Raw genomic sequence first — 16,406 nt, 5'->3', positions numbered from 1 at the left:
AAAGCACAGAAATTTATGGTACTCCTTTCCTTACTGAAAGACTTCCCGTGATACTTACGTTGCTTGTTTTTATAAAAGGGGTTTTCTCTATAATATGGCATCTAGGTGGATAAACCATTGATATTTATGATATTGTTTTTTCTTTTTGTAAACCACTTGGGCATATTTTTATACAGGGCTGTTTTTCTGTTTTTGTTCCTACTATAATTGTGTGGTGGCCAGGACCTCACTTAAAGTGCTCTAGTGGTGCGTAGCTATGTGAGTGTGAAAGGTAGAAGGCTCTCAGACAGTACTGTATCTTAATCTTTGTTATCTCTGTAAAAACACATTGACATGTTTGAAGATTAGGAGGATTGATCCCACCCCCCACACTCCTCCATTTCTTAGAGCCTGAAGTTTCATAACGAGCAATTTAGGTTTCCTCCCCTCCCAAACAGATTTAGAAAGTGTTATATTTAATTGTTGAAATAATGATCTGGGCCCTTGAGAGGCATCATATTAAGAAGATAAATTGTGGTGCTGAAACCATCTTCCACACAGAGTCTGCCCTGCGGTCCCAGTGTAAGGCCACTCCACCTATCCAGAGTGTCCTAAAATTGGCTTTGTTATTCTCATGTGCTTGTCTTTCACCTCATCGTCTAATCACAGGCACAAATGAATTTAAGTTATTTTAAGCCTTTTGGCAGCCATTGAAATACACATGTTGAGGGCAGCTATGAATCAAGAACAATTTAATGTTTTTTGACCTTGGTATGAATCAATGAATCACTAATATGGAAAAAAAATAGAGTTGTGTATAAAAGGCATTCACACAATTCAGTTAAATTAACAGGTTTATGGAGCATGTGGTAGGAACATATTCTGCACTTTGAAGGACCATGAGAAAAAGGGTCAGTTTTCCTTCTGTTTTTTGGAGGGGAGCAGGACCTCATATTAAAGTGGCAGAGCAATTGTAATTATCTGTGCACAACTAAGCAATAATCTAAACGTTATCAATGACAGCTTAGTCCAGTTGATAATTTCCTACACTTCTAATCAAAGTCACATGTCTGTTGTCCAGATAGTGTAGACAGACCCTAAATAAATCTGATGTGCTTATGCTGGTGGAATTTCAATTGAAAACATGACCATGAGACAAATTCTTAGATCTAAGGGGTTGACAGCAAATATGAGATGTGAATTAAATGTTAATGACTAAATCATACACAAAATCAGTTTTCCCAGTAATATTTACAGTTTTGATTTCAATTTAAGGATCATTGTTTCATGAATGATTATGTAGTTATTCATTATTTACTTAAATAATGAAGAGTATGTTAAATTACTGTTGTTAGATTCTAAGTACACAACGTATCTAATGTTTTCCTTATTATTAAGGTGTGTGTAAGAGGGGGAAGTTGATGTTAAATGGGCAAAATGTTTGTAAATAAAAAATGAAAGAGAAGGGATCCTTAGGGAGGCTGGCATCGCTGTGCAGAAATCACAGCATCACAAGAAACGTTTTCCTTCAGTTCTCATCTTTACCTGTGTCAGCTCCCGCACCAATTTCTTGTGTTTATAAACGTTTGATTATGTTATAGAATATCTGTGGATTTCTTCCATGGATATAGAAACGTGCTGACACGTTGCTTTATAGCTGTTGATTGAACACTGAGCTTGAACACTTGAAAACGTAACTGTAAGATAAAGATCTAATCATGATTTGTTTAATGTTCTGGGGATGGCTCAGTACATTGCAGTTAAATTGCATTGATGATAATAATACAACAGTATCACAGTAGAAAAAATATGTATGACAAAATATTAAGATAAGATTCTGAGACATGTCACATCATAAAAAAGGCTAATTATTGCTGGGGAACTTCATTTTTAATACACAGTTTTAGGAATCCTTCAGTTGAATCAGTTTTCATTTTTAATGTGTAACAGGCTGTGCATAAGGAATAACGTTTTAAAGAGAACACCTTAGTTTTATTGTAAATTTACAACCCCTTCTAAGGATCATTGCATTTTGCAAAGCAATATCAGCTTTCATATGTCAACTCTTTTTGTCGATTATCAATAAAAAATGTTTTAAAAAAACATTAGGACTTGTGTTGACTCAATAAAATGCCCTGGGACGTTTTGATTTACACCTTGTTCTGCAATGCAAATTTCCGGATAGGATTTTTTAAATGATTTTTTAAAAATATATTTTTGCTAGATTTCTTCCAGAGCACAAACTAAATTTCTACAAGAGGAGGCTGGACTTTGAAGAAAGAAGATATCCAGGCCTCTCAGGAAGCTTCTCAGGCTCCAAACATTGCACTGGAACAGAGCTGCCAACAGATAACAGCACTTCTGATCTGACTCCAGAGCCCCGTGAAAAGGTTTGCACCACAGAACAAGAAGCCCTTAACCCACCTGAGCCTCCACTGGAGACGGGCAGAGCTGATGAAGCAGCAATCCCTCATCATGCAGATGACAAGCAGCAGCCCAGCCTGGAGCCTGGTGGCACAGGAGTGCCAGAGCAGAGATGCGTTGGACCTGCTACTCAACAAAGACCTCTCCACATCGTGTGGCCTCACAGGTGGTAGGTGTTGGGTCTTATATTAAATTAAACATGATCATAATAAATTAAAAATGGGAAACACACAGAAGCGTTTTGTGCACTAATAGAATTTATCAAATGTGAAAACAACATGATAGAGCTTCTTTTATTGTGTCTAAATACTTTGCCAGCCTTCTCTCCTGTGAACATTTAACATAAACACAGAAACTCATGGGAACCATATACAGGATAATGAAATTATCTCTGTACAAACAAATAGGGTCGAACTTTCAAGGAGAAGCACATTAGAAACATGCTACCACTTGCGTAGCAGGTCTGTTTTTTATAGCTAAAGAATATCAAGGACTCAAATGTAAAAATGTAATGAGAAACTACTCATTCACTGCTGTCACATCTTGAATTCAGCATACACAAGACTCTATAGTATGATGCACTTACTGATAATAAAAGAATGCAGTTCGAAGTTCACCTTCTACTGAACAAATTGGGAATATCCATGTGGATACTGATTCACCCCCTCTTCATTAATTTTGATAGATCTGAGATTTCCTTGGACAGACAGACATGCACACACATTCACACCAATGCCAGTTTTGCCAGCAGCCCGTTAACCTACCAGTATGCCTTCTTACTGTGGGAGGAAACCAGAGAACCTGGAGGAAACCTACATGAACACAGGGAGGACATACTACCTCCACGAAGACAGCACATCGGGTCCAGAGCTGAACCCAGAGCCCGACGCTCACCTCGGTGCCAGTGTGCCCACCCATTTCAGCAATGAGACTTAGAATTGTTTGCTGATGAGGATGAGGATTATTTTTTATTTAAAACAGTAACGTATTTAGTATTTGTAATAATGCACTTCTTATTGTCATAAGGGCTAAATTACATTAAAAAGACCATCAGTGAAAAAATGGGAAATAACAATACATCCCCTGAGCAAGCACTCCTAGGTGGTTCCTTAACTGCCTTAATGTTATCAGCTGGATTCACAGCAATTAGTTTTACCTGTTTGCCTTATTTAATCATCCCCAACAGTGCATTTCTTCTTATTACCTGTACTACTGTGACTGAACAGTTTGTAATTACTGACCGTGAATAGATGGTAATTAGTTGCATTTACGAAATGAAGAGGGAGAAAAAAGATCAGCAGACGTTGCAGGGGCCTGAGGCTGTTTGTGTTCTGTCTAAAAGTATAAATTCCTGATCTGGCAGAGCTGAAAGCCATTTCTGGCACCTGTATCAGCCAACATGATCACTCCCTCTTATGCCAGAACTGTTGACAGAAAATGTGCTTTGTCAGCTGAAGTCGCATTTTTCTATTATTTAATTCTGTTCCTTTTGAATCAGAACAGAAGTGAAAAAGAAGCATTTGCTCACAGCACCGTACTGCTCACATCTTCCAGCCACCTTTTCAAGCTCTCTCTTTCTTTCCTGTTGTGGCTCTTTCTCTACCTACCCTGATATCAGTGACAAAAGCCCGATCTTGTCATCTTTTCAGAACTGGGAAAAAATCATGGCAGCAGGATTATGGCTGCTAACATGTTCATGTAAACTTTGGTTTTATGCTGAGGTAAATTAGGATTTAAAGAGGTACTACTGACACATAATCTCCTAGTACCAGAACACAAGCATTTTCATCCGTTTTTTTCCCTCTTTATGATTATTCCTTGCAGTTAGTTAATCTGCATGTGGCCTGATTAGAGCGCGCTTCATCCCCAGATTATGGCCTTGTTTATTGCAGGGGAAGCTGGGAGGATCCGTAGGTCAGTGTTTTTTCCAGAGGGCAGCCGTTCACAGGTGAAGAAATAAGTATGCTACACCGACAGGGGCAAATCGCCTTTGCAAGAGGATTTGACTTCCAGCACATTAAAACTCCAGAAGCTCTTGTGGCTGATCGGGAGCAGCTGCTACCTAAAGGGATTTTCATCTTTGACTCGAAATGTCTGAACAAAACAAAACAAAAAGAAAATTAAGTAACTGGCAGTGAAAGAAATTTGCCATTGGAATGTCGGCTTTTTCCTCCACATTTCCCATAAGGCATGTGCCTCTATGTAATTTATCACATGTCCTTGCTACTAACCACTATTTTCTGCCCATGAAATATGAAACTGAATGAAGGTGCGGTTTATGAGGCATACTGAACATGTTATATTTTTGGCATGCACATTTTAGACACTGAATTTTTGTTATTTATTTGTTGAAGAATTTATTTATTTAATGGATATGCTAAACTAAAATACTTTCAACTTGCTCTGCAATGACTTCATTTTTCAAGATGGTCTGGAGTTAAAAAAAATAATGTTGCGGTGTGCTGTATTTTATTTGACTTATCCCCAAAAAAGAAACGTAAATTACAAAAAACATCTCATGAAAAGTAAACAAGGTCATCTCAATTTTTCTTATTTAACTAGATCACAGGTGCAGCTCAGTTGATTGCTTTCTGTCTGTTTAGAGCCCGGCTTTTGGAAAGAGTAATTGATTTAATTTAATATTATGTTGCTCTTCATTCTTCAAGTAGACGTGGTCGTCGGGGGAAGTGCTGAGATACAGGAGACTGCCCACAGCTAATATGCAGAAAAGTCATGGTCTCCTGAAGGGGACAGCAGACTTTAGGGAGAAAAGGTGCGTGAATAGAAGTGCAACTGACTGTAAATGTATTGGAGGCTAGGTCAGAGTGTCAGGAGGCATGTCGACCTGGATTTTTCTGAGCCCAGCAGCCCTGTCATTTTTGTACATTAGCAAGAACCAGAACAGTAAACAAGAAAAACACCCCAAGCTTCCAATCCTAAGGTGGTGGTGGGGGGGGTGAAATTGAATTGCATTTTGCTCAGTGGGAGATGACAAATGCCATATGTCTTTCACACACTGGTCACAAACTCCAGACTGGATGGGAGAGGTTGGCCACCATCTTTTTGTACTTTAATGGTTCTGGTATCAGTTATTTAGGGAGATGCTATGGTGCTGTTTTGATCATGTTCTTAGTGTGGTATGTCTCCTTAACCTGTCTTTGTGTGTACCTTATCGCAATTTGTCATTGTAGTTTAACTGACCTGTAGTCAACATCTTTTATTTGTCTGGCTCCTTGTGTTGATCATTTTGACACATTGTTATCCGACTGGCCTGGCTTTGATTGAGTAATTGGCCTTGAACGTAGAATGTGAAACATTTGGGCCTATGTACTCATTATTAAAAATACCCAAGCAGACACAGTATGTAATGTTTAGGAAAAGGATTTTTACAAATCCACGTAAATAATTTACAAATATTGCTCTTTTCTGTCTTCTGAAAAGTGAAATGTAAGGTGTAGTGCACATGCTGTTCCAAATTCGCAATTGGGTGCCTCACTTTCAATGTCATTCCTCCAGTATCAAATATATACTGAAGACATTCAATAAGTGTATGTAAGTGTCTGCACGTGTGTGTGTGTGTGAAAGAATGAGAATATGTGTATCTGTTTTGGTATGAAGTGTCTACTAAAATCTACGCACAATACACAGAGTTGTATTAATAGTTTTCTCTGTAGGACCAACATCTTCATAACCTTTTATGTAAAATGACAAAGGCTGTCACATTTTCTGTCAAATTAATGATGCGTTGATCTCACAGGCATCCTGTTTTTCCTTCCTCAGTTTTCTGCAATAGTGGTTTCATTAAATAGCAGTAAAGCGACTCATCTCAAATAAAATCAAAGACTTAATAATGCCCATGAGGTTATTTTAACGTTAAGAAGATGTTTCTAAAATGCTGCTTTTCCATGGTGATATTTTATCATCCCCAAAATTTTTTAAGTGTTTATCAATGAGATCAGTTGAAAGGTTACTCTTATAAAACTGTTTGTTTTCGTCATATGGAAAGAAAATGGAAAATATAACGTATTAAATTATAAGCAAACACCAAAAAAGTTAAAACAGAAATATTAGGCAATTTCAGTAATATAGTAAAATTTTTCCTACTAGATTCTGGACTTGTGTTGCAGATGGTAAAATATTTCACAGTGAAGTTGTAAATGCATATTCCATTTTAAAGGGTGATTACTTGAAATTGTATATGAAATACAATTTATTTTTCATGCCATTACTGTAGGGTCGGGGGGAAAAACAAGCTCAAGCAAGAGTAAAATGAAAGGCAGTCGTTAATCCTTGCTGAGGAAGACAGAAGGACTTTGCAGAACCAAAGGTTGTCAAGCTAGCATAAGGGGCTAATTTTGAAAATCTAGCATGCAGTCAATTTTAGGGATGCCTTGGGGTATAAGGTAGAAGCTGACATGAGAACTAATTTTGTCTGTGTTATTTACCACTATGCATCATCTATGGGCCTTCAGCTGACATAAGGACAGTTGGATTAAAAAATATAAGAATATTGCCACATGCTTAGAATTTATGATGACATCTAGTATTTGTTCAGTGTGTAAGCAGCAACACTCTGGAAAAATGAGTGGGGAGAGTATGAAGTGAAAGCCAAACCTTGTAAATATATCTTTTTAATAACAGTCGGCAAGGTTAATGCAGTTTACCTTGGAGAGTTTACAGTGAAAACAAGCAGGGTTTGCAGGGAAAATGAGAGAAAACAGTCAGCCAGGATGTTTGTTTGCTGTTACCTATATGAGCCGTGCAGGATCTCTGGCCCGCGTCTGATAGCTATTTGTTGTACAGAGAGCGGTGGCATGAAAAAAGGAGAAAAAAAAATCAAACTCTTAATACTATTGTGTGCCTATAACCATCTGTCACTGCTAGCCTGGAGATGAGAGGAAGATTACGAGGAATAAACACTGAGCTGCAGAGCAATGGTAAAGCCTTCGGGCAAAAAAAAAAAGAAAAGGAAAAAAAACTCATGTGGGGACATCAAAGACATTCTAATTCTGAGGCAGTCAAGGATTACAGTTTGTAACCTGTGCTGACAACAAATAAATGACTGGCAATATTGCAGAAGAGCTGCAAGGGTCTTTCATGGAGTATAGATGATGGTGGTGATGATGATGATGATGATGATGTCCTGGAATAGACTACTGCTATAATTTCCTTTTTTAGAAAGAAAAGGCTTTTTTGTCTTGAATGCCACAGGGTTTTGGTAGGCATTTAGTAGCTCCTGGGGCATCCACAGATCTTTTTTAAATCTACCGTGAAGTCTCTTAGAATTCCTATTCAAGCAGGATATTTAGTATAAACCTATCATTTATTGCTTTCATAAGACAAAACCCATATGTATACAAACTGGTGTCTTGGACTGGATGCGACCTGTGCCTTAAAACAGTAACGCAGAAGAAAAAAACTGTTCATTCTTTTTCCTCTGAATTAGGTACAGTTGCCCTAAAGATTTTTTAATCAAATTTATACGGACAGTGATCTTTAGTCCTCAACATGTTTTAATCATCAGTCTTTGACGTTTCTGTAAAGGATGATTCAAACTTGGTTTGAAACTGGAGTGACTGATAACATAGGCTGGGAACTCAACATGTTAATTTTTTCATCCTAAAGACTGTAGTCACTTTAGAGAGACCGCTGTCCTTTCTTGCAAAGTTGACTGCTTTGATGCCCCCAAGAGAAGGTAAATCAGATCTCTGAAATAATAATAATGTATTTCATTTAGTGAACATATAAACATGGTCACAGTTAACACCAAATACATTGTTTTTTTTGTCTCCCACTGCACAACTATTTACCCAGTTCTTTTAAAACCGAGAACTACTGCTTATAGCGGAGACAAAATTTAAAGCAACCCAAAATGTGTGTCACACCAGTGAGGCATCTTAGACCAGATTGATCCTAATGAAGAAGTCAAGTTCAGATTGAAGAGTTGAAGAGAGGATGTGTAACTAACTGATCTGTGACATCATAAAGAAATGAAGATTTTTGCTAGCCGGTTGAACTACTGCTGTCGTGAGCCACGGCTGTCGGGGTGTATACAACACAGCATCAAGAGAAAAATAAGAAAATATATTCATAGAAATTAATAGACGGGTCTAGCTGCTTTCAACTGTTTGCAACTGTTAATTTGTTGTGTGCTCTTTTTTGCTGTTGTCTACACTAAAACATTTTTGGGAGCTTCTTGATATACGTAAGGCTTTGGATTGATATGTTTAATATAGTACGTTCCTTTGAAGGGACAGGCAAAACTGATTTATTGAACTGATGACCACTAAATGCAACATTTAGAAGAACAAAAAAAACCTTAAAGAAGGAGAGAAAAATACACAGAGCTTACTATAGTTCACTAGCTGCTTTGTCGTTTTGCTTGGCTTACTGATTGGAGAAAGACCAAAATGCTGTAAACCAATGCATCTCTGCTCACATGGGCTAACCAGGACAGTCACTGTTTCTTCGTGCATGGAGCAGGTGTGGTCTCAGGCATCTTCCTAACCCACTCAGGCCAGCAGAGATCACTGCTCAGCTGTGTTATTGCAGCATGTTATTGGGACGAGGATGGCGGATTCAAGCTGTGAATCCCTGTCCGCAGGGATAAAACACTTTGCTCCAGCAGCATGGTTCGTCCTTCAGGGTAGGTGCTTGTGTGGGCCTGCCTAGAAAACGTCTCCTGGAAGTCAGTGCAGTTTATTCCACCTCACGACTCCACTAGGCAAGTGCAACGTGGCCCCCAAGCTGCCTGATACAGGTGAGGGAAGTGGGGCAAAGAATGAAGTATCACATGTTAGAAATCCCATCATCAGCACTTCAGCAGAGATCTCCGCTCCTGCTTTTAAACAAGTAGGACTGAGGAATGAAACCCTTGTGAAGATTGTGATTTCTGGTCTAGCTGTATGGAGTGGGGGGAAGGGCTATTGATTACAATTTTCTCTGTGATTTCTTTGGCTCACTCATCTCTGCTGAGCCTGTTTGGGTTTAGAAGTGATCCCCTGTATCTCATTCTCCCAACATTGCTATTAATACATAAATGAAAAGGCTTATTGACAAAAGTAGTCAGTGAAGGTGTAGGTAAGACGCACTTTTTTTCTTTGTTGTGCCCTTTGCTTTATATTCAACATATGGGTTTCACCTTTCTGTGCCAACTTAATCGCGTCAGTTATGCTCATACCTTAACAGCGAATTTGCATTAATAAATGTAAAATAATAGTAACGTGAATTAAGATTGAGAGGTAATTTGTGAAGGACGCCATCTTTTACCAGTCACATGGCATCTCAGATTCTGTGGGTGCAATGCAGATTTTAAACAACTCTATCAAGCAGTCAATGACATTCATTTCTCTTTAGAAAAACAATCCCCAGTTACTTAGGGCTTTCCTCATTAAAGTCAATTGCATTTTCTTTGACTTTTAAGCGTCCTTCTAATTAGGTGTCTATATTTCAGTATCTCGTTATTTAATTTATTTTATATTGTACTTTATAGTAAATACTGTTTGAATTTTAAAACACACCTCTTGGGTGCAACATAAAGGAGAATTTTTAATCATAGATTTCTAAATGAAAGGATCCTGTATTTTGCTTTTAAAGAATGTATTCTAATGAGTTCGCAGGTTTTTAAGCAGATGCATTTTCTAATTATTGTTTTATTTGGGCTACATCTGTACTTTGCCTGTGCGGTCGCAGCACGACAGGCAGCATCGCAGGGGCAGGAGCAAAGAAAAAAAAAAAGAGATGGGAAAAGACAACATCGTTGACGATTCCTGTTTCCCCGGCGACAGATTTATTTATTAGAACCCTCGATGACACGTGTTAATGTACCACATACCTGCTGATCAGCAGACTCTCCTGCTTCAGCTCCAGTTGACAATTAAGACCTGGGTGACTGTAGCCAGGGGTTAATGCTCCTCATTAAAAGAACTAGGTCATTAGCGTGGAATCAAGGCTCTTAAGGCAGCGAAGGGGAGGGGGGTGTCGGATAGGATGGGGGGGTGGCATAGTAAATTCAGCATCTCAACGAACACAGCTCTTACATTAATTAACCTCCCTTTTTCTTGTTGAAAAAATTCTGTTATCATATATGCACATGGCCGTACACCAATTAATTGCAAAAAAAGAAGCTAGTTTACCGCCATCCCAGTGGTCGCCTTGTCTTCCTGTGCGGGAGCTCTATTATTCCAGGAGAAAAAAAAATTCTAATGTCTGTATGATGAGTAAAAAGGGTATTAAAATTAAGAAGGGAATCATGGCAGAAATCAGCTTTACCACAGGGGAACAAGCAAATAAAAGCCACGGAAATGAAAATAAATAAGCTTTGCTAATACCTCACCTTAGGAGTCTCATATGAACCCAGCAGAATCAGGGGTATTTAGAGATACTTCGTTGCTGTGTTATTAAGCTGTTACACAGGCTTTTGACCTTCAGCAAAAAGCTTCCGTGGAACAAATCCATGTTCTCTGTACACAACAAACCCATGTACAGTAAGTTACCTGGCCAATAGGAGCACTGACTAGAACAACTGGATATACTGTATCAGTGTTGTAGAGGTTGTGCAATAGGGGACAATGTACTGCAAATGTAAAAAAAAGAGGTCAGAAAAGAAGACTGAAATCAGGTGTGAGTGAGACATGAGAGGTGGAATTTACTTTTGAGTTGTTTTTAACACTCAAATGGAAACCATTACTGTATTATCATTCATATATAAATAGGTAGGATATGAGTGTAATCTTTCCTCCTCTGTTTCTTTAGCTGAGTCAGTGGAAACATATTCAGAACGGCTTTGATTTGAAGCCCAAAGATCCATGTTAGTACTGAAGAAAGAATCTCTGTATGAAACACTTTCCCAAAGTTGCCCGTTTTCCCTCTGTGTTAGCACAGCACAAAGCCTTGCTAAGGCTTCATTTGTGTTGCACTCATTTTCTAGCTGGGCAGTGCAGGCAGGAGATAATTGGATTCACTGGTTAAAATTCAGTAATTTGTAGAATATCTGCATAAAGGTGAATACTTTATATAATCTTCATTAGTAAAGCCCTCAGTGTATGTACAATATATGAAGAGAGTGCTACTTAATTCCTCTTTCTGTTTAAGCACAAAGAGCAGTTTATTAAAAATTGTAAATAAAGGGGACATGTAGTAATAATAAACCTTATTTTAATTATGCCTTTAAATGCAGTCATCTCAGAGAATGTAGAAGCCCATGCAGTATCTGATGTTAACTTTGAGCTGTATCGGTGCAGCAATGTAGAATTCTGTTCAGAATGCACATTAGACCAGTATGGTTATGGCGTCCTACAATGCGTTTGATTGTACAACCACTACCTCATTTATCATACCATTAGATGGACTGACTTTGGTTTAAAAAAAACTTCAAAAATTGCAAAGCTGAATTATCTGCATTATCCGCAAATGTGATAGTATTTTTAATCTGCTAATTTTCTGAGTGCTGTAATGAGACGGTCTTCTGATAGAGTGATTCAAATTTAAATGATACAAGACTTTGAGATTTCCTGATTCCAACATACATATTTAATCTAATATATTACCTTTCTTTCATAGTGTTCTAATGATGCTTTAGTCAGATACCCAGTATGAAGTTATAAAGGATATATGTAACAGAAAAGAAGTTTCCTTCTCATTTTACAATTCGATCCTTTTCAAGAGATTTCAGCTCCATTTGGTATGGCGTAAGCACATGAAAAATACAGTCCAAGAATGGTTTTTGCTTGGTTTTTGGGAGATTCCTTTGTTGCTTCTACTTTCTGAGTTTGTTGAGCTTTCTAAGGTACTGTTATTTCAGAGTATTTTCAGGGTTTTCTGTGGTGCCCTTCTTTTAGTATTATTTGGCAAGGTATTGAGTGTTTCAGGAAGTAAAATCTTATTTTAGCATTTAATGACATCCTGTGCTTTTGTCTTCTGTATATCAGTTTTAACCCCTAATGTATTTTTTTTATTTGATAAAAATGAATTCAGCTGAAGATGAAAAACCTGATCGTTTTATTTTGATATATTTGTACTTATATTTATTGTTTATATTTACTCTGCCGCAGCCTTCCACGGGGCCTAAAAATGAATGGATGTGCTTCCACAATTGTTCTGTTTGCTCACATTTAATGTACATTTTCTATATCATGAGGCACCATGCAAATTAATAAAAATGTTTAATTTGATTAATTTTTTTTAAGATGCTGCCATTGAGGCTTTTGCCAAGAATTAATGAGAGTTATAGAAGGGTAAAAATAAAAGCTTTGCTCAATTACCCAATGTGCTGCAGCTGAGGACAGCACCTGTGCATACTGGAGACTGCAGTTCTCTGACAAAAACAGAATGTTTGATTACCTTCTATAGAGCAGGATGAGTTTAATAGCAGTGAATGCATTAAATTCTCTACCTGCTATAGTATTATCAGATCACTTAGCACGGTGTTTGTATTGACAGGAGTGTGAATAGTTACTGTATCTAGCTTTATTGGTGTGGGAAAATTGTATTGATATGGATAAAATTGTAATACAAGAATACTAAAACTGCTTTAAATAGAGACCGATATGAATAAAGTCTCTATTTAAATTGAATACAGATATCACTCATTAATACATCTTTGCTAAAGCTAGAAATTTTGCATTATTTTCTTTGCATTTGTGGTTAATTCTTCACACTAGGTGAACACACCATAGAGGCTCTTTTTTGCGTTTTTTAAAAATTCAATATCTTGATTTGCTTAGATCAGTAATGTAGATTGTTTTAATATGAATTGATTCAAAGAAATATCTGTTCTTAAACTTTGATGGGTTAGTTTAATGTGACTGTGTCTTTTTACAGAAATTAAATGTTAAATAATTAGAAGAAATTACAAAGTTAAATGAAAGATTTAAATGAATTTGTGATTCATACAGCAGAAGTAGTGCCCGTGTAAACCATCTTGCTGATTTGTTCTTTCTTTAATTAAAATCTTAGAGATTTGTATTAAAGCTTCCCAGTTAATTTAAATTTACAATAATAAAGATAGTCTTGTTTGTTATGTTAATTAAAATGGCTTTTGTTTATTAATTTTGTAATGGTTTACCTTTATAGTTTAAAATGCATGTGATTAGAAGAAAGTGCAAATAGGACACTGCACATATCACCCTAGGAAAATGCACCTCTTTAGAACTTGAGCAGTTTGATTCGTTTATTACAATTGTGTTGCATACAGTAGGTTTCCTATGGTTTTTCATCCAGGGACTTTCCATCAACACTGTTTTGCTGATTATGTGGAGAAGAAGGGCTTATCCTACTGAAGTACTTAGAAGCTTTTCAATGATCTATTTGTTACATGTTTGCCAAGGATTTTAGGATAAACACAAACAGTATGAGGTAAGTTGGAGAAAAACAAAATTCCAATTGCGATTTTGCCCTTTTTGAGGTTGTACAGTTTATGTAAACACCTGATGAAAACCACGCTCGGGAAACACCATTTTCAAATGTCACCTGCAGCACGAGAGTAAATGTTAACTCCCCACAATGCAGTTGACAGCCAATCCCTTGTTTAAAACAAATAAGGTGTCAGGATTGCTGCCAGGCTTTTGTCACTCACTGTATAGCTCCCATTTCCAGAAAAGACCTTGGCCTCTCATGTTGTGAGGAAATGTGAGGCAGAGCCTTGTGCTACACTGGGACCAGTGGGAGCCTGAGGTGCTGTTCTTCATGGGGTTCAGCCCGAGCCGTGCTCTACAGCAGCAGCCTTCTCATTCCTGGACTGCACTGCAGCGCAGGGTCCGTTTTGGTGGGGGACCAAAATTAAGCTTAGAGTGCCTGAGGTTCGCTAGCACAGGTGCCTCACAACATCAGCATCCTGGGCTCAGTTCTGAGCTTCGACGTCAGTTTGTGTGGAGTTCGCATGTCCTTCCTGTTTTCATTTGTGTGTTCACGTCGCGGTTGGGTTTTCTTTCACCTCCCAAAGACAAGCTGGCGCAGTATGATTCTAAATGATTCCCTGGAGTAGCTCTTGAGGAAGGCTGGATGGTTTTGAATGCCTTTCCTTCCGACCAGTGCCGGCACACTGTCAGGATGCACACAGACAGGGAGGGAGGGGAAGGGGTGGGGAGGGTGGAGGTGAGGGGTCTTCAGTTTAACACACAGGCATTGTATGGTTAAACTATAAAACACAATTTGGCACTTAAAGCAAAAACAAAACAAATTTAGTTATGTGAATTTTTAAAGATGATTACGATTCATATGTATGAGGCCTGAAATTCAAGCAGCGTACAGTAATTAAAAACACAATATGAGGAGGAGACTCAAATTCCAGTGAAATCACATAATTCTCCCCACCTGTCTAAAACCTTTAAATGTCTACTTTTTATCATCCATACTGTAACAAAATGCAGTGCCCAGAGGTTGGAAAATCCTGATAATTCCTGAAAATAACTTTAAACAAATTCATCATTTCAAATGACAATATGAGTCAGTGCCATTTTAGGTGTCAGAAGATCTGCAGCAGTTTAAACTGGCAGTGAGGCATTTTGTTTTTGGAACTCTTGCTTTTGACTTTTGTATCCATTATTTGTTAGACTGTTTATTTTTAAATAATATTTAGGGCAAGCCCTTATTTGCGGTGAATATTGGAGTGTTAGGAAGGCTCTAAAGAAATGTATCAGGCAAAAAATCTGCATGCCAGTGCCTAATCCTGTTTATATAGCCACACTTAGTAACATGTTTTAACAGTCGATTTGGTTGTCCGTTGTGGTTTATTTGGATACAGAATATGAATCTGTGGCAGACCGTACTAATTGTGGACCCCAGTGCAAATATGGTATATTGGCCCCCTCTCCTAACATTACACACTAGCAGCATCAGAATCAAATCAACCGGCCAACTGATCTCTCTGAAGCTCATCCCCCAAGTCTTACGCTGTAAGAGACCTTTGCTGTGCAGTTTCCAGCATGGTGATATTCTGTGCGAAAGAGGATTGGAAAAACGTCTGTTGCCTCAAACTGCTCTTCTTTGACTTTTCTTTTGAGGGAACCCCTGTTATGCTGTGACATAGGTAATGTAGTATGACTTCAGACACTGTGGTGATGACCCATGGGTGATTTTAAAATTGGTCACGATTTGTTGTTCCTGACTTTTGCAAGAAAACTTTAGTAATTAACACTAATTTCAAGACCACAATAGGCATATTTCCCTCAGACCTTTGCATGGTTGGTCTTGTAGATCATGTAAATTTAATAAGATAGTTAAGTACAGTTTTAATTACATTAAATATCCACACACCCAACCCCATATCTAACCCAGGCCTTAACTGGATTATATTTCAAGAACAACCTGCAAACAATCAACTGATGAGAGAACATTTAGAAACTGTGCATGAGACACATATTCAACATTAGTGGTATGAAGTGAATCACTATAAGTATAATAAAATAATAACTGTTTGTAAAACATGCAGTGTTCTGCTGACTGTCTAACCGCGAGTTATAAGTGGGCCAATACTTTGTGGGGCGTTCTACCAATATATTACTAAAAACACCAACAGCGGCATGTATTAAGGAAGTGTTCTTAGTCTGCATTGGCGACATTGCTCTGAAAGTATTATTTGAGGGGCGGCACACTTGCACAGTGGTTCGTATTGCTGTCCCTGAGTTCAGCTCCAGGGCTGCTGTCTGCATGGAGATCTATCTTCTCCCTGTGTTCGCAGGGGTTTCCTTCCACGGTCCAAAGAGTAAGGAAACCAAAGTGTGCAGTCTACCCTGAGACGGACTGGCGTCGCATTCAGGGTGTACCCTGCCTTGTGCCCGTTGCTTGCTCCAGCTCCCCCGTGACCCTGACCTGGACGAAGCGATAAGAAAACGGGTGGATGGAAGTATTCCTTGAAAGCTGGTCTGAAAGTACCCATCCGGGCCCATAATCTTGGGACCCTCTGAGAGAGGACAGAGTTTTAAAGAGAATAGCACCTTTTTGTTATCATGGGTAGGTAGAAGAAAATAATGACAGGCATTATTCATAGGAAGCTGCATCAGTGT

The 16,406-nt window shown here is 38.2% G+C and overlaps 1 protein-coding gene across 11 annotated transcripts in view; it reads left to right on the top strand.

Annotated features, from left to right (window-relative positions):
* gtdc1 (glycosyltransferase-like domain containing 1) overlaps positions 1 to 16,406 on the top strand; it is a 238,043-nt gene that overhangs the window by 57,667 nt on the left and 163,970 nt on the right. For all 11 annotated transcript variants that reach the window (XM_015358382.2, XM_015358381.2, XM_015358373.2 and 8 more), the window contains one exon: positions 2,204 to 2,572. In XM_015358382.2, coding sequence (XP_015213868.1) covers positions 2,204 to 2,572 — 369 coding nt within the window. The remainder of the gene's footprint in view (positions 1 to 2,203; positions 2,573 to 16,406) is intronic.

Source organism: Lepisosteus oculatus, chromosome 12 (assembly GCF_040954835.1).
Source record: "Lepisosteus oculatus isolate fLepOcu1 chromosome 12, fLepOcu1.hap2, whole genome shotgun sequence".
In the NCBI taxonomy this organism is placed as follows: domain Eukaryota; kingdom Metazoa; phylum Chordata; class Actinopteri; order Semionotiformes; family Lepisosteidae; genus Lepisosteus; species Lepisosteus oculatus.
This window is presented reverse-complemented; position numbering and strand designations above follow the sequence as displayed.